General features: G+C 46.8%; 1 protein-coding gene and 1 long non-coding RNA gene across 4 annotated transcripts in view; one reads left to right on the forward strand and one right to left on the reverse strand.

The window, feature by feature from the left end:
* The window catches only part of ESRRB (estrogen related receptor beta), a 135,931-nt gene that overhangs the window by 8,144 nt on the left and 104,121 nt on the right, over positions 1-23,666 (reverse strand). For 2 of the 3 annotated variants that reach the window (XM_030031463.2, XM_030031457.2), the window contains exons 4-6: positions 11,619-11,729; positions 10,805-10,966; positions 4,485-4,754 (exon numbers count right to left, since the gene is read on the reverse strand). In XM_030031463.2, the coding sequence (XP_029887323.1) occupies positions 4,485-4,754; positions 10,805-10,966; positions 11,619-11,729 (543 nt within the window). Of the gene's footprint in view, positions 1-4,484; positions 4,755-10,804; positions 10,967-11,618; positions 11,730-15,457; positions 15,684-23,666 lie in introns of those variants that run through there. The other variant, XM_030031471.2, reaches the window with a different exon arrangement.
* On the forward strand, positions 9,780-23,209 carry LOC121233848. Its single transcript, XR_005934105.1, has 4 exons — positions 9,780-9,790; positions 18,036-18,053; positions 19,181-19,184; positions 23,045-23,209. It is a non-coding gene; the product is annotated as an uncharacterized LOC121233848 (long non-coding RNA).

A 23,666-nucleotide genomic window follows, 5' to 3' on the forward strand; every position in this document is an offset into this window, starting at 1 on the left:
CTTCTGCCACCTGACTTCGTAAGGTGATGAGACTTAACAGCACTAAATAACTAGATCAAAGCCTGCCCCACCCCCCCACTCTTTGCTGAAAGAAGCTCAAAATTGGCAGCTGACTGCAAAAAATAAAATAACATTGCAGGATTAATTTCCTTGCAATCCATCAGTGAGCTGGTGTCGATGGCATTGATAAACTGTTAATTACGAAATCAATAGCTATGAATTTTTACAGCTGTCAGAGCACTGAGGTGGAGGGAGGCTGCCTGACCATGTCCCTGAGGGTCAGCTGGCCTAGAAGTCAGGCTTCATGTCAGGAGCCCTTCTCCAGCACTGCTGGCATGGGGTACAGGGCAGGTGTGAGAATGGACAAGGCTCACTGTCTCCTCACCTAACTCTTTTCTTGCAGCTTCTGGCAGGAGCAGGAGGAGCAAGGGACCTCACAGGACCCATTAGTACAGAATTTGCTACACATCCCCTTGCTAGATCCAAACCTTGTTCACTCCATCTCAGCACTAAAATGCATTGGGGGAAAAAAGGGGAAATAAGATTTGGTCAGTCCGGGATGTCCTTAAATGAACATGTGCTGTATGCTAACCTGGAGGGCTCTTCAATACACAGGTTGATCAATTTGTATTCCTGAGGAAAGAGGACCTAGGAATGCCTAAGAAGGGACTGCTGGGTCTGAAGGGTGACAGGTTAAGTCTACGGCACCCCTACTCTGTCAAAAAATGGGTGATCATATTGTTGGGACTTGCCTGCTGCTCTGGGCATTAAGAATTAATTTCTCAGCTCTCTAAAATGCACTTTCTAAAGACAGCATTCACTTGAATTATCGTTGCCAGTCCCAGCAGGTGCGTCCTTGGTGTGTTACACCGAGGACTCAGAGATCAGCCACAGCTCTGCTCACAGGCAAGGTCAGCCTATTGTTAGCTTCTCCTCTAGTGAAGAGTGAGTGAGCTCCCACTTCTGTTTTCATTTGTTTTAATTCCTAGAAACAAAGGGTCAACATACACAGGGCTGCATGGAAGACAGGAAAGTCCCTAGAAGCTGGGTTGTATGAGCAATTACACCCAGCAGGGATAAGGCAAATTCAGGAATTTATCTATATGGGAGGCAAGGCAGAAAGCAGGTCTAGGCAGCACAGGTGCTAATCTAAGTGCTCAGCTTTAAACCCTGTCTCTGACCCATGGGAGCTAAGGCCTGGCCCAAAGGTAGTCTGCATTCCTACCATTTTAGGAATCAGCTGTTTGCATGCAAGCACATACATGCAGGCTCTGCAAGTTTACTCCATGTCACAAATACACTAACAAAAATAACTTTTATTAAAAGAATGTGAAGGTTGAATGTGAAAGTTACAGTAGAAAAATACACTTGCCCTGTTCTAGCTTTCTTCTGTGTGTGTTGTGAGAGGCTTTAGTTACATGAAAAACAAGATCTCGTGCTTTACTTTCACGTGTTTCAATATGAATAACAAAGCAGGATTTTTGTGGATTATGCTCCTACATAGCTGCACTTCTAGCTGCACTAGGAGAAACCAGTGCAGTCAGAATGGCTTTTCCCATCCAGCTGAGAACATGCTTTGGCCTGTGCCTCCTGACCCTTACCTTGGTTTCTTTACTCCACAGTGCTGGAAGCAGAACCGCAAAGCAGCTGATGAGTGTTGGTTGTTCTGCTCTGTCTTTGCTCAGTGTTCCTCCACTCCTGATACAGACTGTCCCATAAGGCTTACCCTGGGCTTAGTCCTGAAAGCATAGTGAGCAACATCAGCAGAAAGTGCTTCTGTTGCACGTGAAGAACTTGACAGCACCAAGGCTCAAGTCCTGCAGTGTCTCTGCTTATAGCATGGGCCAGATGAAAGTCCTGGTGTGGCACTTACCCTGTCACAACCACTACCTTAGCACTTCAGCCTCTCTGAGGAGCCATTCTCCCTGATTAATCCTGTGACCTTCCTGGTAGACAGGAGGCAGGTTCTTTAACAAGAGTTGATTACATCACCAAAAACCACTGTCCCACAATCGAGAGAGGCCAGCCTTGGCCATCTGCCCATCCTGGTTCAGTGGCAAAGTGAAGGCAGCAATTAGAGCTAAAAAAGCAATATATGAGAAATTGGAAAAGGGAACTAGATAGCAATTTATATGAATCAGAAGTTATGAAGTGTAGAAAATCGATACGGGAAGTGAAGGACATCGGAGGAAAATCCATGGCTGGAAGGGCTAAGGACAATAAAGAAGTTTTACAAATATTTAAGAAATAGAAGAAAAATGACCCTTTGTAGTGGGGCTCTTTTCACCTGGAGATGATTAAATTATTAATAGCAGTGCAGAGGAGACAGAAATTCTCAGTGAGTATTTCTGTCCTGTTTAGAAAAAAGCAGCATTAGGTACCTGTGTTATATGAAGATGATGAAGACTTCTTAGTCTGTTGTTTATGCAAGAAGATATTAGACATCTGTTAGGGACAAACTTCACAGAAATCAGCAGAGCTAGATAACTTGGCTTTAAGAGTTCTAAAATTGCTGGCTGAGGCCCATCTAGGGCAGATTAATGATCAACAAGTCTTGGTATTTTTGAGAAATTCAAGATGACTGGAAAAGTTCTAATGATGCACATATTTTCCTAGGTCTTATCTGATAATTTCCATGCTAGCCTGACGTGAACCAGGGCAAAATAAAGGAAAAAAACTGTGACGTTCAATTAAGACTTATAAGATGGTATTTAAAAGATGTGTAGATGTGGTACTTAGGGACATGGTTTAGTGGTGGACTTGGCATTGTTAGGTTAATGGTTGGACTCGATGATCTCAAAGGTCTTTTGCAACCTAAATGATTCTACAATTCTACTGCCAGTCAACACAATACTTTGGAATAGAGGTCTTGTCAAACCAACCTGATTTCATTCTCTGATGAGATTACAAGTTTGGTTGATAAAGTTAACTGCATAGATATAATAGACTTAGGCTTTTATAAGGCACTTGGCTTAGCACCACAGGACATTCTCATTAAAAAATTAGCACTATGCAATATCAATAAAGCACACTTTCAATTGATTAGTAACTGGCTAGATGACAGATCTCAAAGTAGCTATCAGTGGTGAATCATCCCTGAAGGAGTTTTCTTGTGGAAATCCACAGGGATCGGTAAAAAAACAGACACTACTCAACATTTTTATCAATGAACTGTAAGTAATTTCTTTCTTTTTTTCTTTTAAATTGCCGTTGCTAAGAAGTATGGACGGCAATGAGGAACAGAATGGTGTAAAATGGTGAGGATAGGGCAGTCTCACAGCATTCTGGACCACTTAGTTATACTTGAAGTAATATATCTATAGCCAAGGAATGCAACTATGGAACAGGAACTTTATCATGTCAAGCTGTCAGGTGTAAAAAGACCTGGCGTCATAGGACACAGCTCAACAAAGACTGGTATCTGAAGGCTGAACTCAGGTAAACTGACGTTAAAGATATGGTGCCTTTTTGGTGCCTTTTTTTTTTTTTTTTTTAAACTGAGAGAATGATTAATTATTAGAGTCGGCTACCACAAAAGATGTAGATTCCCCCTCTTGTAATCCCTTCAGCTTCACATGAGGTGTCTTTCTGGAAGGTGGGTTTAGCCAAACACAGATACTGGACTTATTGCTAGGCTGCAAGGGTGAATTCTGTGACCTGCACGACGCAGCTCAGCAAGGAGATCTGATGTGAGACAATGAGACTCAAGGGATGTAGAGGGAGCCCTCGTCACACAGTAGCTTTAGCAGTTTCCCTTTCGGAAAGGACTCCTGAGCAAATATGTGTCTGGCTTTTGTGCAACATCAGGGCAACACACAGCACCTCTTGTGTCTCCCACAGCCTGCTGCACATACTGAGATGGAAGGCACTGGGCTGAGGGCCCTGGCCTTTCTCATCCTCTTCACAAGAAGAAACAGAACATGCAACATCAGGCTTCTGCCAGCACGTCTTACCCTTTACCATCCAGATCCACACTGTCTCCCATTTAAAGGGGTATTCAGTGTCTGTGGTCACTGAATATCTCCAGGACAGGACCAGGCAGCCCCAAGCCCACAGCTTTTTGTGGGATTTGAAATTGGGACCAGGGTTTCCCTGTTTGCTGTAACTGACCAACACTACTGAGGTGGATGCAGGCATGGCACACCTCCCCTTTTCTGAACTCACGGCACTGGAGTCGGCTTGTTAGTGGAGAAGGGCTCCACAGCCTTTCTTTTACTGCCAGAAACCAGCAGCCAGCCCATCCCTGCCTGGTTCCACTCCCTAATACAGGGCCAGAGCACAGCTGGGGCTCTAGCAGCAGCAAGTCTCATTTCTCCCTGCTCTCCAGCTTAGGTCCTGCTCTGTGGACAGAGAAGAGCTTTGAGGATGTTGCACGACACAGGCACAGCACAGTCTCGGGCAGTAGGCTCTCGTTTCCTCCCGTACCAGATAACAGCGTGGGCCTTGACTCCCTGATTGCGAGGCTGGCTGGGCCAGGGCTGTACCTGAGTTGGCAAGGGCCAGAGCTTTGAGTGTGACAAACTCCTCCTTTTCCACCTTGAGCTTCTTGTAGCGGCGCACCAGTTGTAGGATGGCCAGGTAGAGCTCCAGCAGCCCTGTCAGACGAGAGTGCTCTTCATCCATGATGTAGTCCTCAGCATAGACAAGCTTGTCCTCATACGGCAGGGAGCGGTACACAATGCCCAGGATGAGGATTTCCATCCAGGCGCTCTGCAAGAGGCTCATCTGGTCCCCAAGGGAGAGGTTGGAGAACCCTGACAGGGCAAAAGACAAGCAGGGTCAAATGGGTGTGCAGCAAAGCCTTTAGGAGCCTGGGGTCCTTAGTTTCCCTGGGATTCACCCCAAGCACTCTCCCCCATTGGCCTGCTGCTTTCAAAAAAAAATAAAAATAAAGCCTACTGAAGTGACCCTGTGGTCACTGAAGTGTCTCTGTGGCAATCAGCACACATGGAGCTTACCCTTCTCTTTGCTCCCATGCCCACCCACAGCCTCAAACAGGAGCTCTGACTGCATTTATGGCAACCCAAGGTGATGATAACCTCTTTTCAATGATCTCTGCTTCTTCTAAAGCAACAACTGTTTTGTACCACATTGTCCTGCTCACTGTTCCTCTGTAGCTTTGTACTGCGGCCTATTTAGTCTGCCCCAGCTGACTAAAGAGCAGAGAAGAGCTCCAGATGGCAGAAAAGAGGGCTTCTGATGGGGTAGGAGGGAACGACACAGGCCTGAACTACAAGCATACCACAGTCTCTCATTTTGGCCAATATGAGAAAAGGTCCTGCTACAACAGAGCACCAAAATGTATTCAAAAGCTGAATACGTTTGTGAACAGAACCCTCTTCTATTCCTCATCACTCCCTGAGCTCCACACCATCAGCTTTCTACACCTCACAGCCAACAAACCTACCCCGTGTCAAAAATACCTTTATGGTGCCATACAAGTACCTAAATCACAGCCAAACCCGGCAGCAACAGAACCAGCACCCAGCAGTGAACCAAGTCATTCTCCTCAAATACAGAAAGAGCAATCATCATCTGGAGATAGACCCTGACAGCCCCAGAATCCACTTGAGAAAGTGGATAGGCCAAAACACAGAGGGACTGTCTGCCTTGAGGGGAAAAAAATAAAGTGCATGGGAAGGAAAGCTGTGTCTGTTACGTCCTCTGCACCAGGTACCCTTGAAGGCCAGCCCATGAAAGATCCCGGGAGACGGGCACTGTGCAACAGCCATTACAGACAGGGATGCCACACACAGTTTGTTGGTCCCACATCTGCAGCTCCTGCCCAGCACTGACAGGCAGGGACTCTGCTTTTTGGTAGCTCCTTGCACCTAAAGGGTCCCAGGGCTGTGAGAGAATGGGACACCCAGGCACCCCTCAGCTGGGGGAGCGATGCTCCACCAGCCTCCCCTGCCAGTTTTCTCCCCAGATGCTTATTAAGCCTCAGGGCTCACCAAGAGGCCTGTGAGCTCATTAGCCTCTGTGCAGAAGCCTCCCAGCCCTGCTGGCTGTGTGCTAGGCTCAGTGGGACTCCTTTATCCCACAGCCCTCCCTGCTCACAGTTCTTGGCCCCGCATCAGGGCCTAGGTAGCCAGCCACCATGATGATCATTTGATTTCTCTTGTTATCAAGTTGGCAATTAACAAAAGAGCTGATGATTGCTATATTGACTGACTGTGGGTTCTCTTTTTCTATCTGCACTATCTCAGCTGGGGAAGGGAAGGCAGAAGGGTGGGTTAGTGGTATTTATTTATCACTACGCCATGTTTTGTGTTTGTGTTGCCAGGGGAAGCAAAGGGTGATAATGGCCTGGCAGCCCTTGGACATCCAATTTCCCTTATCAGGCCACTGAATAGAAAAGAGGCCCCAAGCCACATTAATTAACAGATACCAATCAGCTGTCACGTGTTGTGTGTGCAAGGTCTGAGGGGAGCAGTGGGTGGGAGGGAAGAATCAATAAACCATTGGGGAGGAGTGCCAGAGGGAACAGCTAAAGAGGAGTCCAGGCTACTGGAGAGAAGAGCTGCAAATCCAGCTCTGTGACTGTGAGACTGATTCCCATACAGCACAGCCTGTGCTCCACGTAGCCCTGCACCTGGTGAATCCCACCCCTTGCTCAGGCTGTGACTACTTCAGGGGTGACTCGTCCTTTGCTTCACCCTTCTGCCCCTTACCTCCCGCAGTCAGTACTGTGCTGCTCCTGAATGCAGCCCTCCTGACTGAGTCCAAGTGCAGGCTGATGCAGCTCAAAGGCTTGGGATCCTGTCTCCCCAGGTCTGTTTGCTGCACAGGGAACTGATGAGATTAGCCCTGAGACAGGGATAACGGTGATGTTCACAGCTACTGTCATGGTCTCTAGCACCCAGAATCTTTCCTTTGGTCACCCTTCTCCTAGCTCTGATCATGGAGAACAGCCCTGCATTTAGGCTGCTGTCTTAAGTCCAGTTTCTGGGTCAGTCACATGGCCTTCCTGCATCTTCATTCCCCATCTGGATTACAAAAGGGGTTATGCCATCACCTCACTGCAGTCTGCCAATGAAATTTGTTAAAGATTGAGAAACAGTCACAGAATAGAGTGAGAGGATCCAGGACAGACAGGGCTCACACTTTCCTGCTAGAGAATAAAATAGAAAAATTGACTTAACCCTAGCAGTAGACTGTACATCCAGCATCTCTGTTAATCACTCTTTCCCAGAGGCAGTCATGCCAGGTGGGAACTGCACAGCAGAGACCATGCTTTACCGTGTGCCAAGGAGAACAGAAGAGCCAGCTGCAATTGCCTTACCCACCTAGGAAAGCCCCTTGCCAGAAGCACTCCCAGGTAGCCAACAACTCCAGCTCTGGCAGGCGAGTATGAGGGAGGGAGCGCTGCAGTGCCAAGCCTGGACTTGAAATGTCTGACAGAATCGGGACCCTTTTCCTCCAGTGTTTACACATGTAGAATGCAAGGGCTAGAGGACTGTGCCTGTATCGTTGCAGTCTGCACAGACAAGGGAAGATCATATAACCTGGGGTCTCCCATGCTATAGAACTTGAGAACAGGAACGGTAAACGCTAATTTCACCTGGCCAAAATCACAGGCTTGCTTTTATAGGTTTATAACACTGGAGAACCTCTAGTTGTGAAATTCAACTGCCTTGCCATCTTACAGCTTCCAGAAATTGCTAGAATCCAGCCCTTTTGCATTCCTGAGCTGTCTGATGGCACAGCATCCAGAAAGTGCCCTTAGTGATCTGTTTCTTGCTGCTTTTCTCAGGTCTGATCCTGAAAAGTGCTGAATGCTCCACTGCCATCCCTAGGCTCCCCAAAGAGAAGCCTCTGTCTCTAGCACAGAGCTGCATGCATGTTTCCCTCATTCCTAGGTGCAGGTTGAGAAAAGCTGCTTTATTTGCAATAGCTGATGTGACATTCAGGTTTTTTATTTTTTGTGATTTTTTTTTTTTTTATTTCAGTGGTTTGGCAGTGGGAGCTCCCAGAATTAAAAAAAAAAAAAAAAAAGTCACATAATTTGTGGCAAGTGGAGTTCATAATCTGTTAATTTATTATCATTTCTGTCATCCTGGAGGGCCATTAGCAGAGGTAATAAAGGGAGATGTAATTATAGGATCTGAGGCCACTCCAGACACAGCTGCTGTCACTCCACTTGCCATATTTCATTCTGTGCTAGTACTATCGTCTTCCTAGTGAGAACAGCACAACAGCTACCCTGGGAGAGCCTTCATCGTCACCTCTCGAGAGAAGTCCTGTCTCCCTGCATCAAGGCACGCAGAAAAGGTAGACGTTCAAAGACAATTAGCACAGGGGGGAGGGTGAGTAGTGGGGAGGGGGCCCCATACAAAAGGGGACAACTCCACATTGGCTAAGCCTGGCTTTTGAGCTAGTAGCTAATAAGGCTATTGAGCTAATAACATTTGCTAAACACCATTAAATCATGCTTTCTTGTTATCATAGGAGAGTGTCTTTAAGCTTAACTGGTTTTATTTGCTAACACTGTGGGGCAGAAGTTTGCGCTGACACCTGGGATCCTGAAGGATTGGTATGACTTCAACGTCACACTGTTCTTTACTAATTCCAGTGCGAATACAAGGCAGGAATATGTGACTTCTGTTCCTTTCTCCATCCCTCTCTGTCCAAGAATTCATGCACACAGGAAGCAATGTCCTGTTTTGCTCAAAATCCTTGGAAGGCAGAAATACTGGGCATGGATAATGTAGACACCTGGCAGCCTCCTGGCCCTGCCCTGCTCTGCCCCCCTTGCTGCCTAACTCAGTATGTTTCATACTTGTTTCAGAACTATGGGGTATTTTGTTCCATTTTTATGAACTGTCTTTTATTATGTTTGTTTCTTGGTACTGCTCCCTTGTGTAACAACCCCTGAGCTCTCTCCTGTGCACACAGTCCTGTTATAATACTGCTGCTGGTCTGAACTGTGCCAGGCTGATGGCTGTTATCATGTTGCAGGGCCTTTGATAGGAAAGGAAAATACACAGAGAAAATTGAGATGATGGCAGGTATGTCCTGCCTTTCAGAAAGGAGAGAAAGAACCCCTTTCACAGAGCAGGAGTAGTCTCTACTATACTCCTGTTCTGGGATAATATCACCATGGCAGACTGAAAAACTCTGTAGGAACTCAGAGCTGAGCATTCCACGCTCATCCCACAGCCGCAAGCTAGGAAACTACAGCAGGGCACCCTGTGCGAACAGAAATAGCCAAGGTTAGAAGAACATACAATGGCACCTCACTGGACAGCCGTAGCAGCTAATTGCATTGCATTAAAACCATTCCTGTTAACACCCCAAGTACTGGGTCAGTAGAGCAATCCAGGCTGAGTTCCCTAATCGCCACTGTAACCCCACTTGTGATGAATCAGCCCCAGATGGATTCCAGCACTAGTGACGGGTCTAATCCCTGCAGATACTGCAGATCTTGTGTAAGAAGGGCACCACTGAGATTAACCTCTACTCAGAAACACTGTCCTGAAAAAGTTTCTCCAGACTTTGTAGTCCCACCACGTAACAGTTCATATACCATATAGCCAAGAAAATCACTAACCCTTGAGTCACAGGGGAAATACTCCCTCTGAAAAAAGCGAAGCAGCCACCAAAAAGCCAAAAGAGGAGCTACAAAGAGAAACAAAATACATGGGAGAACTAAACTGTCTGATCACTCATGCTAGGATGCCTCACCAAACAAGGAAGAGCTTAAAGCCAAGAAGCAAAGCAAAAGAACACAGACCCATGCAGTGGGAGACACAGAAAATGTGCAGTATGGGTTAAATACTGTGGCTGAGTCTCAGATATTCTCCTGACACAAGGAAGGGGGACAGAAGGCAAGAGATAGCTGTAGTGAGCTGTTCATAGTGAGCATCTGAAGCAGTCTTTGGAAAGCAGCCACATGAACCCCAAGGACATCCCCTAAGTTCCCTGGCCAACATTCTCCACACCCAAATCCAATCTATCTTTTTTTGGCAGGGGGGAACTAGAGACCAGGCACTTTCCCTTCCCAGGCCAAATCTTTGTCCCCACAACCCCCTTGAGGGCCATGGCTGCTCCTTCAGCCTGGGTCCATCCTACCCACAGGTGTGAGACAGTTGCTATGTCACTCAGTCGTACAGGCACTCATTGGATACAGTCAGTGAGCTTTCCGAGGCCAGTCACATTGCCAATAAGTTGTCCTTGTTATTTGTTATTTGTTATTAATAATAATAAATATTATTATTTAATTTAACTATTTGTCCATGGAAGCCTGGAGATTCACTGACAATAGTATGTTGTCCATCCCAATGGGACTTGTTCTGTGATGAATCCAGTATGACAAAAGCTTTCCTGAGTCTGGGCAAGAATGCCCACTACAGAGAGGGTGGGTACCTGCCTTGCCATTAGCAGTAAAGTCCAGTCACTGTCATAACATTTATTCATCTATAAACACAACAGACCTAGGTCATGTTGATGCAGTGCAAAAGCACTGAAGTCCACCATACCATCCCAAGGGCTGTTTCCCAAGCATTTTTGCAGTGCCACTCAATGCCAGGTACAACCGAGAACTTTTATCATATCATCTCAAAGCATTCTGCTTAATCTCAGGACGGACACACACCCCATCATCAATTTTTGCACCTATAACATAGGCTATATTGGAGTTTGTTACCAATGAGAGCCCACCACAAGCAGTTTTCTGTGACAGTAATTTCCACCCATCACTATATGTAAAAATCCTGGTTGAAGACAAAACTGATAAGCACAGTGATAAATAATAGCTCCCTTTGCTGTTCATGCTTACACCCTTGTAATTCCCCCTGTTTACCTGGGATGTGCTTTGCCCAGCCAATGATCACCACCAGTTCCCTGTCTGCCAGGTCACAGAGGGTTGTCAGGGCTTTGATGTCACTCTCTGGCATGGTTGGATCAGGCATGGCATAAATCTTCTCTGGCTCAGCGACCAGCAAGTGGGAGACGATCTTAGTCACTGCACATTTCAAAGGAGAAATTGTTGTATCTCACATGACATAAGGTGTCGTAACAGCCATTTCTAAAAGGACCTTGCTGGGACGAGACATGACTATAGAGTCCATAGGACCTCAGAAATGGTTTTGGTCACAACAGAAGACTATTGCAGCTACACAAGCTGTAGTGATCTGCCTATGCCAAACCAGCTCTGTACAGGGATGACAAAAGCAGGAAGTTACTGTAAGGTTGTCAGCCATTGTCTCAGGTAGGTCCAACAAGGGGAGGAAGAGGCACGAATAATCAACTGGTGGGATGTGGAAAAGTTTAGAGAACTATGGGTAGTATGGAAGAGAGAAATCAACATGGGACCAGTTTTGTTAACATAGCTTGGTTACAGGAAAAGATCAGAATATCACTAAATGGATTTACATAATCTCCTGCAAAAGGTCTGGTATTTAACCCTAGGTACAATGAATACAGCACCTGGGCTGTACCTTAGGTATACCTAATCTACCCCTGCACTAGGTTCATAAGAAAAATAATCCTAGTGCTGATTTGGGTGACTGATATGGGAATCAGAAGTGACAACCGTTCCATTTTAGGTTTTGGGAGACCAATAAAAAGAAACTTAGTGGTTGCTCAGAGGACCACAATTCAAGACCAATACGTACGTGGCTTTTTAGCTGGGGGAGGGATCTGTAAGCTCAGGTAAGTGCTACTCTCAGAATCCAGTCTCCTCTTGTATTTCTGACGGCCTCCACGGACTCGATCCAGACGAACACCTGCAAGTAAAACAAGAGAAATCCTCATGATTCCTTAGTGCCACAGGGAACCTGGACAAGCAGATGCTAAAATTTGCCAAGTAAGACGTTCCCCACACTCCAGGGAGCTTCCCTCTCCCAAATACTTGAGATCTCGGCTGAACCCAGCAATCCCAATATTACTAGCTAGACTGCCTCCAGCTCTAACCATGCTGCTGTGAGCTTTACTTTATTCAAAACATTAATGAAGACAGAAATTAACCCATTCAAACTATTCAATCACCATCAATCTGATGGGCAAATGAAAAGCTTCAAACCTCAATGCCCTCTTGATGATCTTGCTTTTAAAAAGAAAGACTTTAAATGTCAATCAAACCTGCAGTTATAAAAATAAGCTTTTAGATTGTTCTTAAAAATGAGAAGTTAAATGTTCTGTGATCTCTCACTGTTTATATTTGAAAAAAGTGACCTATAGCAAATAGGTTATGAACTATCAATTCAACAAAGATGTTTCAGCCTTGATCAAGTAAGGCAACGGTAATAAAAGTAGAACCCAAATAAATAGAAACAACCTCTACTACAATAAAGCAATGATAAAGCTGAAGTAGGGAGACACTGAAGAATTTGTTGGAGCTCTTTCAAAATACAGTGAATCAAACTGCAAATAGGACATTGAAAACAGCTCCCAGTGACTGGGAAGCACCAGTTACTGTCACTGTGCAAAAAACCATAGCAGCATCAATAGACCAGGACCAGCAGCTGAACTGCTGTATTAGTACCAAATACAGTGTTAGAAACGAATCGTGAAAAAAGGAATAGATATTTATCCAATTGTCAGTTACTTCTGGCCAGCCATATGGTCTCTGGTAATCAGTTCTTATGAAATTGGGGTAACTCAGTCTTGCTGGGAGAAACAGTTATTGAAAAAAAAAAAAATCTTTCAAGGTAAATGTAGGAGCATTCAAACAGAATAAAAAATTGAATTTACGCTATACCAGTACTTCCTTAGAAAAACACCTAAGTTTATCTAGTCTGATCACAGGAAACAATTATGTGATACATTTACTAATCACATTGAGCCATTAATATTTTGCAATCAATCCACTACATAAACACAAACAACTAAAAGCAAACACTCCAAATCAATTTTGAAGTGATGTTTTTTGAACAACTTGTACACCTGAAAAAACCTGCAGTCTGCTGACAAATATTCTGCCCTAGAAAGAGGCACATGTCTGTCACTTGTGCATTTCAATGCCACCACACCAGCCCCACTTGCACCACATGAAACCATTACTTGCCACAACATCTAGATCCTGATACTCTTTATGGCTGCAGCACCCAAACCAGCTTGACTGACAGACAGTACCAACAGCCTCCCAACAGCAAGAATAACCAACACCAGCCAGGCCAACAGCACTCAGTTATACAGTCTAACAGCAAAATCTCTCTGGCAGTAGCAACACCCACATGGAGGTCTAGGTTGCATTACCTGTAAGCCATGGTGTGTGGGGACAGAGGCTCATAGGCATGATGTTATTAATGCTATATAGCTGCTTCCTTTTAAGAGTCCTGCTGCTCCCATTGAGCAGGAGAAGCAGGAATGAGCAGGCCTGGAGCTCTCCAGAGCAAAGGAAATGCTGCTGCAAGTGGCTGCTATGGGAGGATGGCAGACACTGAAGATGGAGAGAAAGACACGAAGCCAAATACGTGAACTCAGATCACACTGAGTAATTTCCTTCCCCTGCCCCATTTTCTATTTCTGACTCTGTGTGGAGAATTCACTGATATCCCTAAGCACAAGTACTACCTTTCTCCTCCATTACATGGTACTGTTTCTGAAAATGTTGCCCATTGCTTCTTTTACCTCCATTCACAGCAGCAGATAGCCTGTGGGCATGACTCCTTCCTGGGAGCCCCAACACGTTCCACAGAGTGATTTCAGAAAGGGCAGCCAGGGAATCCCAAACGAGATTATCTAGGGAGATCCACAAGGAACAGCACTAATAAAGTCCTGCATGAAGCAGGAAACTTTCCTTTCCATCTATGATTTCTTTCCCTTCAATAAATGTGCCCTGGTTTCCTAAGAAAGAAGACATCTATTCCAGACTCTGCTGAATGCATGACACCTACCTATAAGCCAGGAGAGGAGGGAGAGGCACAAATTTCAGGAACTGCCAGTAAACCAAGTAATCAGGTGTGAAAATTAAAAGGGTTGGGAATACACTGTTCAAAGATTATGGAGGAATCCAGAACAGGCTGCAGGACTTCAGGCCTGAATCACAGCTCCCTAAGACCCTCACAGAAGAAGGGTCATAGTGGGGTCCATTCCCTCACGCCAGTGAGCAGAATGTCATTGGTGCAGGGAGATGCCATTCTCAGCCCAGGAGAAAACAACACATAGCCCTCGGGATGCTTTTGCCATGCAGTTTGATAAGCAGCGGAGAGGGCGCACTGGGAGGGCTAGGGAGGAAATGGGGGAAGGAGCTCGTTTCCTTCTCCCAAGGAGAAGCATGCCATACTCCAGTGCTTGGCAGACGGATGGCTGCACGGGTTGCAGCTGTGCTAGGGACCCTCAATCAGATTATAAGGACACAAAGGACTTAAGTGCATTAAAAAAAGATAAGAGAGACACAGAGAGATTTACCCTCCATCCCTCCTTCCCTCACTGAGCAGACAGAGGTCTGTTTGCCCAAGGACTTTGGCTCGTTAATTTTGAACAAGTGTTTGTCCTCCTCTTGTTCCCCATCCTGTGCGACACTCCTTGAGGCAAATGTTTTCAATCAGCATTTGCAGAGCCACTATTCTATCCTGTTGTCATCGCTCCAGCCGCAGAGCTGGTGAATAGGCTGACCCCTACATAGCACATCCCAGCACCAGTTGCTGAGTGCAGTAACCTGCAGGTGCTACAGCAAACAAAAGCATTTCAACCCCTGAGTCCCTGACTGTGACACTCCAGACACAAGCATCATGGCAAAATCCCTTCCCCAAAGATCTGACAGCCTAATGGGTCATATCTAGATGGAAGGAAAGGGCATGACCAAAAATCAGGACCTGGTACGGAGTCGTGGTATTCACGTGGCTTCTTAATGCCTGCTGTTATACTTTCATTGCCTCAGTGGTTGATTTTAAGATAGGCAGGCTGGTTACAATGCAGCTCTGAAAGGGACACTAAAGGACATTAAAATGGAGTGGGGAGGTGCAGTGGGTAAGCTCAGAGAAGCAGCAAGAAGGAAAGCACTGAGCAGAGAAGAAATGGAGGGAGATGTAAAATGAGATATGAGTGGAAGTGAGACAGTGCAAGGAGAAGGGAGATGAGAGGGCTGGAGCAAGGGTGAGTGGTACATACACTGTAATCCCAAGGGCGGATTTCACACCAAACATGCAGCCACCTGAGCTTTAACTACAAGGTGCAGCAGCCACTTACAAGATGCAGCTGGTCCGTACTGAAGACTCTTACATAGGATTTGGTGCCAGTCTGACAATAAGACAGCAGCAAGAGAAAGCAGTTGCCTTCCAGCTCCTGCACAAACCTATTTCTCACATGGATCACAACTGGCCAGTTCCCAGGAGAGAAGGCACTCGTCCTACAAAACTGTCACCACCATAGGCATTCCTGGACCCCCCTTCTTGACAGTATCAGCAAGGAGGGGCTGCTAGAGCAGTAAAGAAGGGAGGGTTTACATACACAATGTGAGATGCAACAGTATAGGGCAAAGTTTGGGAGGTACCACCCCTTGATAACTTACCTTTCTGGCAGCTGCTTCTTCACAAATGAAGGCTATCTGTGCTGGAAACATCCCCTCTCCTCCCACTCCCCTGTGTTGCAAGGAAGCACTGCTGTTCATTGAATCTTGTTATCTTTTGAGGGATCCTGCGTAAGAGTCCTGGCACCCCATCTGACCTACGTCTGGAGCTCACCCCGGTGTCCACCATAGGGATTGTGTCCCAGCTCACCGGCAGCATGCTCTCAGCTCCCCAGCCTGCCTGAGCCCCCTCTGACCCAGCAGGGAGGAGGGCAGGGCCAGGACTTGTGCAGGACTTTTCAGCTCAGCATCCTGCCTGGGGTAGGGATGTCAGTTTTCTAAGCGTCCTGTGGGTGCCACTCGTGTTCCAAGTGCTCTTGCAGAGAGGTCTGTGCCAGCACCAGGCCTCTGCAGTGGGAGAGCTGATCTGCTGATCTGTTCAAGCTCCCTGCATTTCTCTGACATGTCCCTCGGAACGACGTCTGCCCGACAACTTTGGGATCAGATGTCCCCTTGCTGACTTGATAACATCAGGCTTTGGGTTTTTTTTCTTAATGGAAGTAAAATAATTCCAGCTTTTTTTAAAGCTGGACCCAGGCCGAGTCTGTCGGAAGTAAAAATAGCCAAGTATGCAGAGGCGACAGCACACAGTCAGGTTTAGTTTCTCTTTTATTTTCTGGGGACTAAAAATACTCCTAAAAGCTCTGTGAAGCTAAGCCCTGGCCGGTGGGAAATGCAGTCTAGGCCCAGTATCAGCTGTCGTGTCAAATTACTAGCCTCACCTCACTTTCCATCGAGTCCAATCACATGCCCACGAATTGATAGGAACAGAAAGATCTATCTTGTCAAAAGAGCTAACGGAGGAGCCAAGCTACAGGGTTTGCATGGTACAATATGCGTCTAGACCAAGGAGGACACAACCAAAGGGAACACAGGGCAAGTGCTGGCCAGGGAGCAATGCTCACAGGGCTGCTTTTCTGAGCTTCCCAGATACACCAGCTGGGTCCTGTGCCCACTGCCCACCTAATCCTTGAGCTGCGGTTTCTGCATCAATGCAGCCTGCTTGCTCTCTCAGGGTCTGAGCTGGGGTGGTGTTCTGTAGCTAACAGAGATGCCCCTGTCCCCAGGAGCTGCAGTCTAAAGTACATGGATTGTCACTGCCCAAGGAAGCTGGAAGGCATAGGCTAAGAGTAGAGAAGAAAGGAAGGGAGAAGGGCTGTGCCCAGGGTGTCTCCTACAGAATTTCCCTCTCCCTTTTTGCTCTGAACTTCAGGAGAGACAACAGGATGTGGCGATGGGATGAGTGAGCCAGGAGGAGGCCTATCAAGGAAACAGAGAGCAGTGATGACCATAAAAGTTAGGCTTGCCAAGATGGGGAAAGAAACAGACTATAGGGAAATGCATCTCTATCTAATGAGAGTGGAGAGGCTGCAACCTCACTAGGCTCTCTTTCGTTACTCTGATTCCAGCATGGGAAGGGGAAAAGACTCCTTTATACCATTAGGTTTTATACTGCTGCAAAAAGAGGCCAGCCCCTGGAAAATCTCCTGGTAGATGACTGGTGCAATTACCCAGCTAATTTGAAACACAGGAAAGCAACTTGAGGGTCACAGGTCAGCATGGTCAGAAAAACCCAGTGACTAGCATCGTGCAGGTCAGCAAGCCTGGGAATGACACTTGCAATGGGAGGGTGGGAAACCAACCTGGGGAGCGAGGCAGTGGAGTTGAAAAATCCATCTCCTGTGTTACAAGGGCCTACAGAGAGATTAGATCAGTTCAAGTAGGATGTTGCAGCCTGCTCCACCTTTGATATTTTCAGGGATACGTTAGCTGTGTAGGAAAGTTCCTTTGCTGTCTGTCTGGCTAAAGAATCCCTGGACACAGGTTAGCCCTGTGATGCCTGATGATACCTGGTACCAGAGGCTGTCACTTGCCTTGGAGCAGTGACACAAGGCGTCCTTGCTCCTCAGACACAGAAACACAAGCAGCATGTCCCAGGTGATTGTCCAAAGCATACAGGATCTGGTGTAACCCACACAGCTTGCAAACCAACCCTTCTCCTCTGCCAGTGCCAGCTGCATGGCTGCCAGCTCTGCAGAGGTGTCTCTGCGGCATTAGCCATTGCTGTCTCTCAAATGTATAGCTTCCCATGCTGAGCCCCTCTCACCTCGCCCCCCAATTACCCTGGAAAGTCAGGAATTAACAAGGGTTTCAAGGGCAGATGGGAATAAAGAATACCTCAGTACCTTGTTCAGCTCTCTGTAATAGCCCCCACACCCACACACTCACCCTGTGTTTGTGGTCCATGCATGTGTTCTCCTTTGCTTCCCTTCCCAACTCTTTAAACAGCCTGAAGCAGGACAGCAGCGCTATTGGCTACGTCACCCGTGGCAGCAATGCCTGCACAACAGCAGGCTGAGGGGCACTGTGTGAAAGGAACAGTTGCAGGCACATGCCTGCCAGGAGAAGACCATGGATGCCTTTCACAAGAGGACCTAAAAGATGACAAAGCCCCAGCCTCGCTGACCTCTCAAGTGGTAGTGCTCAGAGCTAAATCCCCAAAGGGGTATTTGTTGCCTAGAGGAACCTGCAGCCCTGGGTGTGGTTTAACTCACCTTACTTTAGGCTTTGATAGCTCCCTTCTGTGCATCTGAGCTCCCTTAACAGGCAACAGAGAGAAGCAGGCACCTCCACATTTATCTCACTGGCCAGACACTTACCTGAGGAGGAGTGATGACAGATATTTCTCCCTATTGACTACCAAGCGAACCCCTGCAGGGTCAAACCAATGCTTTCTCTAGCCCAATTTTCTGTCTTAGTCTAGTTAGGTAGAGTCTATGAGCCTTTTGGAACAGGTAGAGCAGCACAAGCATGGATCAAGAACTAAATTTTTAGATACATGACACAATGAAGAGGCCCCCACCACTGCAGGGAGAGAGGCCCACTTATGACGGAGATCCACAGAGGTGAGGGAGTTAGACCCACCAACACAGGGTGCTGCTGCTTTGGCCAGCCTCTTAGAGAACCTCTGCTTGGGCCTTGCAGCCTTGAAATCTCTCCTGAAGTCCTCACCTCAGCAGTGGCTTTTCCAACACTAAGAACTAGTGTCCACTTATTATTTAATTCTTAAATTAGAACAGCTGTGCCAGGCAATTCTGAGTAAAGACCCTCTCAGGATACCCTGCAGCCCAAGGGTTGGCACAGTCTTCAAAGGTGAGTCAGGGGAAGGGATTGAGAATCTCGGCAGAGCTGAGTCACTGGTGAACGTGGGTTACCAGAGGCTGTGAAAATGTTCATACAAATGCCTTAAGTTACTGTAGAGCAGTGGGACATACATTCAGTCCCACCCCACTCTTGCTCACCTCAGAGGATCTTACCTACCACATTGTCAGAACTGCCTAAGAGCTTGTAGCACAATGGTTGGGGTCTAAACATCACTGGATGGTTGCAGCTTTCATCACCTTCCTCTTTTCTATACGTGTTATAAGACCACTAAGCACAATTTCTGGTGACAGAATGCACAAAGTTTTTGTCATAAACCTGTGTAGAGTTGATGCCTCTCTGAACCCACACAGATGTACATTGATTGAGCCTGGACTTCATGTTTGATAGAATGGAGATTTCATTAGGTATGGCAAGAACCTAGGGAGATTAATAATTCAGAATGAATGGGAGGAACCAAACTAAACAGATTCATAATCCACTGGATATGGCAGAAGGTGTGAGGAGGGTCCTGGATGCACCAGTCTTACAGCCAGAAAACAGATAAAAAGTGCCATCAGCCCAACGTGCACTTTGTGGACAGCCCATCCACTGCAAGCCTCCTCTTTGGAGAATTACCACCACACTGCCAAAGGCAGCACATGCTCTGTGTCACACCATCACCCAGCCCAGCTCCAGCCGCATTGCAAATGCTTATTTCATGCCTTGGAAAGTAGTTGGGTGTGGATGATATAGACATCAAAATGCCACTCACTGCACCTGGAGATCCTGTTTCAAAGGACAGGGGGTTGCCTGTCTGTTTTTAAACACAGGGGTATTTTAGAGAAAGAAAAATAATTTTTCATTCTCTTTTTTCATTTGGATGCCTCCAATAGCGGTATTTCTGGCACCGGCTGGAGGCAGAATACTCTATAAATACAAAGCCATTAAAACGCATGCAGCAGCAACCTGATCGGGGCTGCCTTTTAATTTCCTGACATGAGCTGGCCACTAACCCAATTACCCAGAATCCCCGGAGGAGCCCTCATCCTTCCCAGGAAGCACAAAGCAAGAACCCGAGCATATTGCAGGGATGTCAGCTGAGCTTTCACTGAAATCAAATATCTTCTTGAGAACACATGGTCTGGAAGCAGAGATGGGAGCAGGAGGGAGAGGTTGCTGGAAACACTTTGCTCCATTGAAAGATTCTTTCACTTGAAAACAGAAATGAAACACCCTCCATTTGGTTATGTTGCTGAAAACGAGCTCTGCTGTTGATTCAGTTATTTGAATTTTAGTGAAGGATGAAGGCAAAGTTACTAAGCGGAAGTAGTTTGAGATTGCCAGTGCTTGGAATCCCTTGTTTAGATACTACATGACTGTACCCAATTTATAACATCACAGAGCCAGTCCTGCCCAGGGTGACAGACAGATTTGTTTCCTTGGGAAACATTTACGACATCAGCCACTGGCTGCAGCTGGTAAGGGAAACAGCAGAGTTAGGAGTAAACACTAGGAAAGTTCTACTGGCTACAGGGCTCCCTAATCAGCCAGGGTCTTGAACAGGAGGAACAGGGATTTAAGAGACAGCCACTTCTGAAATCTGGAGATTACAGGCTCACCATCTCTGAAGTGGGGACCACATCCAACACTCACAGAGATGCAGGCACTTAGGCAGCACAAGGGTTATCAGACTGTTGCAAGTTCCTGGGAGGCAGGGTATTCCCAAAGACACTGGGGACAGGAGGGAAAGGGGAACAATTAAGAGGAAGATGAGCTGAAGAAACTTTGTGGCTCTCCTCTGTTCACTTCTCATTCATATTTCACCACCTAGCCCTGCAGTGTCAGTATCCACACCTTCCAGCAATTACTACATCAGAAATTAGATTAGACAGATAGGAGTCCAAGAGCTTAGGGGATTTGTAACAAAGAATTTGGGTGTCCTGTTGAATTTTAACATGTTCTCTAGCATTTCTTATGGAAATGCATTAGGAGCAAAGCCTAGGAAAGGAATGGTTGTACCTGGGATTACTACACCACAGCAGATACACTTCTGGGAAGAGACAGAGTCATGTAGATAAAATAAATCATATGCCTTTCTTGGATAATTGCCTAACCTCTCTCTTGCTGTTAAAGAGCCTCCCTTTTCTGCACCCAGATCAAGACTACCTTCCTCTGCCTTCCTTCCTTGCATTTGTAGACTTCACCCTCACCACACAAGAAATAGCTGCTGGGTGACTCCCGAGAGCCAGGAGGCTAGGCCAGAGGACAACTTGCCTTCAAAGACATTCAGAGTGGGGCAAAGCATCTCGTGCAGGGCAGGTTTCCCATCCTGGGAATTCCCACTCCTGCTTTTATCACAAGAAATGTATGTAGATCTGGGGGACTCCAGAAATACCTTCTACTTTCTGAAATAAGGTATACCTGGTCTACCACAGGACACATCCCCAGGGCCCTTTCAGTCTTTGCCCTCTTTCTTGGCAGCCAACCAGCAACGTCTGCAAGAAACTGGGCAGAAGCCACGCACACGTCTCAGACAGTTGCACTTCGGCCTCAGTCATGAGCAGGACTCTGAGGAGACAAGTCTCAGCACTGGCAAGGAGCAGGAGACAACCAATCTTCAGCAACATAATACACATTATTCCTATTAAGAAGGAAAACAAGACTCAAAGACTGCTGGAATAATGGGTGACGTCTCAATGCCTAGATGGGATTTTTTTAGGCAGTTATTTTCTTTGCTATTTGGTTTGTCACTCTCTGATGTGACACATGAGTGCACGCGCATGCACTTCATGAAAGCATTAGTGATCCGGCTTTACTTCCTTTTCAGAACTGCCCGTGCTCCATCTGGGTCTCTGCAGATGTGCCAGCACAGAACAGGGAACAACACAGCTTTAGAAACAATACAAGTGGGAATCCATTGAAGAAAAAATTCTGCAGGGCTTCCACAACAGTAAAGGACCAAATGCCCAGACAACAGCCAGTCTGCTCCGTTTGATATGGTATAGTTTGGTATGTCCAGTATTGACTCTCCTCCGCTTGCCTGTCTGTCATTTCCACCCAAAGACGAGCTCTGTAATAAGAGGCCTTGATATTCCATTGCACCTCACCTATTATCTCCATCCCTCTTCCCATGATCTCAGAACATCTCCCTTTCATGAACTGACTGTCCTGGGTTTACGTGGCAACGTTTTTGTAGTGGAGGGCTGCAGGGGTGGCTTCTGTGAGAAGACACCAGACACTGCCCCCATGTCAGACAGAGACAGCTCCAGATGGCTCCAAAATGGACCCACCACTGGCCAAAGCTAAGGCCATCAGTGATGCTGGTGATGCCTCTCTGATAACATATTCAAGAAAGGGTAAAAAACACTGCGCAGCAGCTGTGAAAGAGGAGTGAGAAAATGCAAGAGAAACAGCCCTGCAGATACTGAGGTCACAGAAGAAGGAGGGGGAGGAGGTGCTCCAGGCACTGGAGCAGAGATTCCCCTGCAGCCTGTGGTGAAGACCATGGTGAAGCAAGTTGTCCCCCTGCAGCCCATGGAAGACCACAGTAGTGCAGAGATCCACCCTGCAGCCCATGGAGGACCCCACACAGGAGCAGGTGGACATGCCCTGAAGTAAGCTGCAGCTTGTGGAAAGCCCATGCCGGAGCAAGCTCCTGGTAGGAGCTGTGGCCTGGGGAGAGGAGTCCATGCAGCAGCAGGTTTTCTGGCAGGAACTGTGGCCTGTGGGGGACCCACACTGGAGCAGTTTGTTCCTGAAGGACTGTACCATTTTGTCCTGGTTTCGGCTGCGATGGAGTTAATTTTCTTTCTAGTAGCTGGTATAGCGTTATGTTTTGGATTTAGTATGAGAATAATGTTGACAACACACTGATGTTTTTTGTTGTTGCTAAGTAGTGTTTATACTGAGTCAAGGATTTTTCAGCTTCTCATGCCCAGCCAGCAAGAAGGCTGGAGGGGCACAAGTTGGGAGGGGACACAGCCAGGGCAGCTGACCCAAACCGGCCAAAGGGGTATTCCATACCATGGGACGTCATGCCTACTATATAAACTCTGGGGAGTTGGCTGGGGTGGGGGGCAGATCGCTGCTCAGGAACTAACTGGGCGTCGGTTGGCGAGTGGTGAGCAATTGCATTGTGCATCACTTGTTTTGTATATTCCAATTCTTTTATTATTATTATTGTCATTTTATTATTATTATTATTATTATTATTATTGTATTATTATTTTATTCCTTTTTGTCCTATTAAACTGTTTTTATTTCAGCCCACAAGTTTTACTTTTTTCCTGATTCCCTCCACCATCCCACTGCAGGGTGGGTGAGTGAGTGAGCAGCTGCGTGGTGCTTAGTTGCTGGCTGGGGTTAAACCATGACACCTGTGGAAAGGACCCATGCTGGAGCTGTTGTTGAAGAACTGCAGGCTATGGGAAGGACTCACATTGGAGAAGTTCATGAAGGACTGTATCCCGTGGGAGGGACCTCATGCTGGAGCAGGAGAACAGAATGAGGAGGAAAGAGTAGCAGAGACAAAGTGTTATGAACCAACCACAAACCCCCAGTCCCTATCTGCCTGCACTGCTCAGGGGGGAGGAGGTGAATGTCATGACTGAATTGAGTCTGGGAAGAAGCAGAAGTGGGAGGAAGGTGTTTTTAGTTTTGTTTTTATTTCTCAATATCCTACTCTCTTATTAACTTGCAATAAATTAAATTAATTTTCCCCAAGTCGAGTTCTGCCCTTGACAGTAATTGCTGAGTGATCTCCCTGCTGTTACCTTGACCCACAAGCTTTTTCATCATATTTTCTCCCCCTGTCCTCCTGAGGAGGGGGAGTGAGAGAGCAACTTGGTGGGCACTTGGTGGCCAGCCAAGGTCAACCCACCACACTGACACACAGAGAAGGACGGACATCACTGTCCTCATCACAGTGCCGTTCTGCAAGGTGACACACAGGACTGTGAACTCAGAGAAGCAGCAGAGGTGTGGAGGGCAACACTGTGAGGTCATGTTT

The sequence above is a fragment of the Aquila chrysaetos genome, chromosome 2, assembly GCF_900496995.4.
Source record: "Aquila chrysaetos chrysaetos chromosome 2, bAquChr1.4, whole genome shotgun sequence".
NCBI classification, from domain to species: domain Eukaryota; kingdom Metazoa; phylum Chordata; class Aves; order Accipitriformes; family Accipitridae; genus Aquila; species Aquila chrysaetos.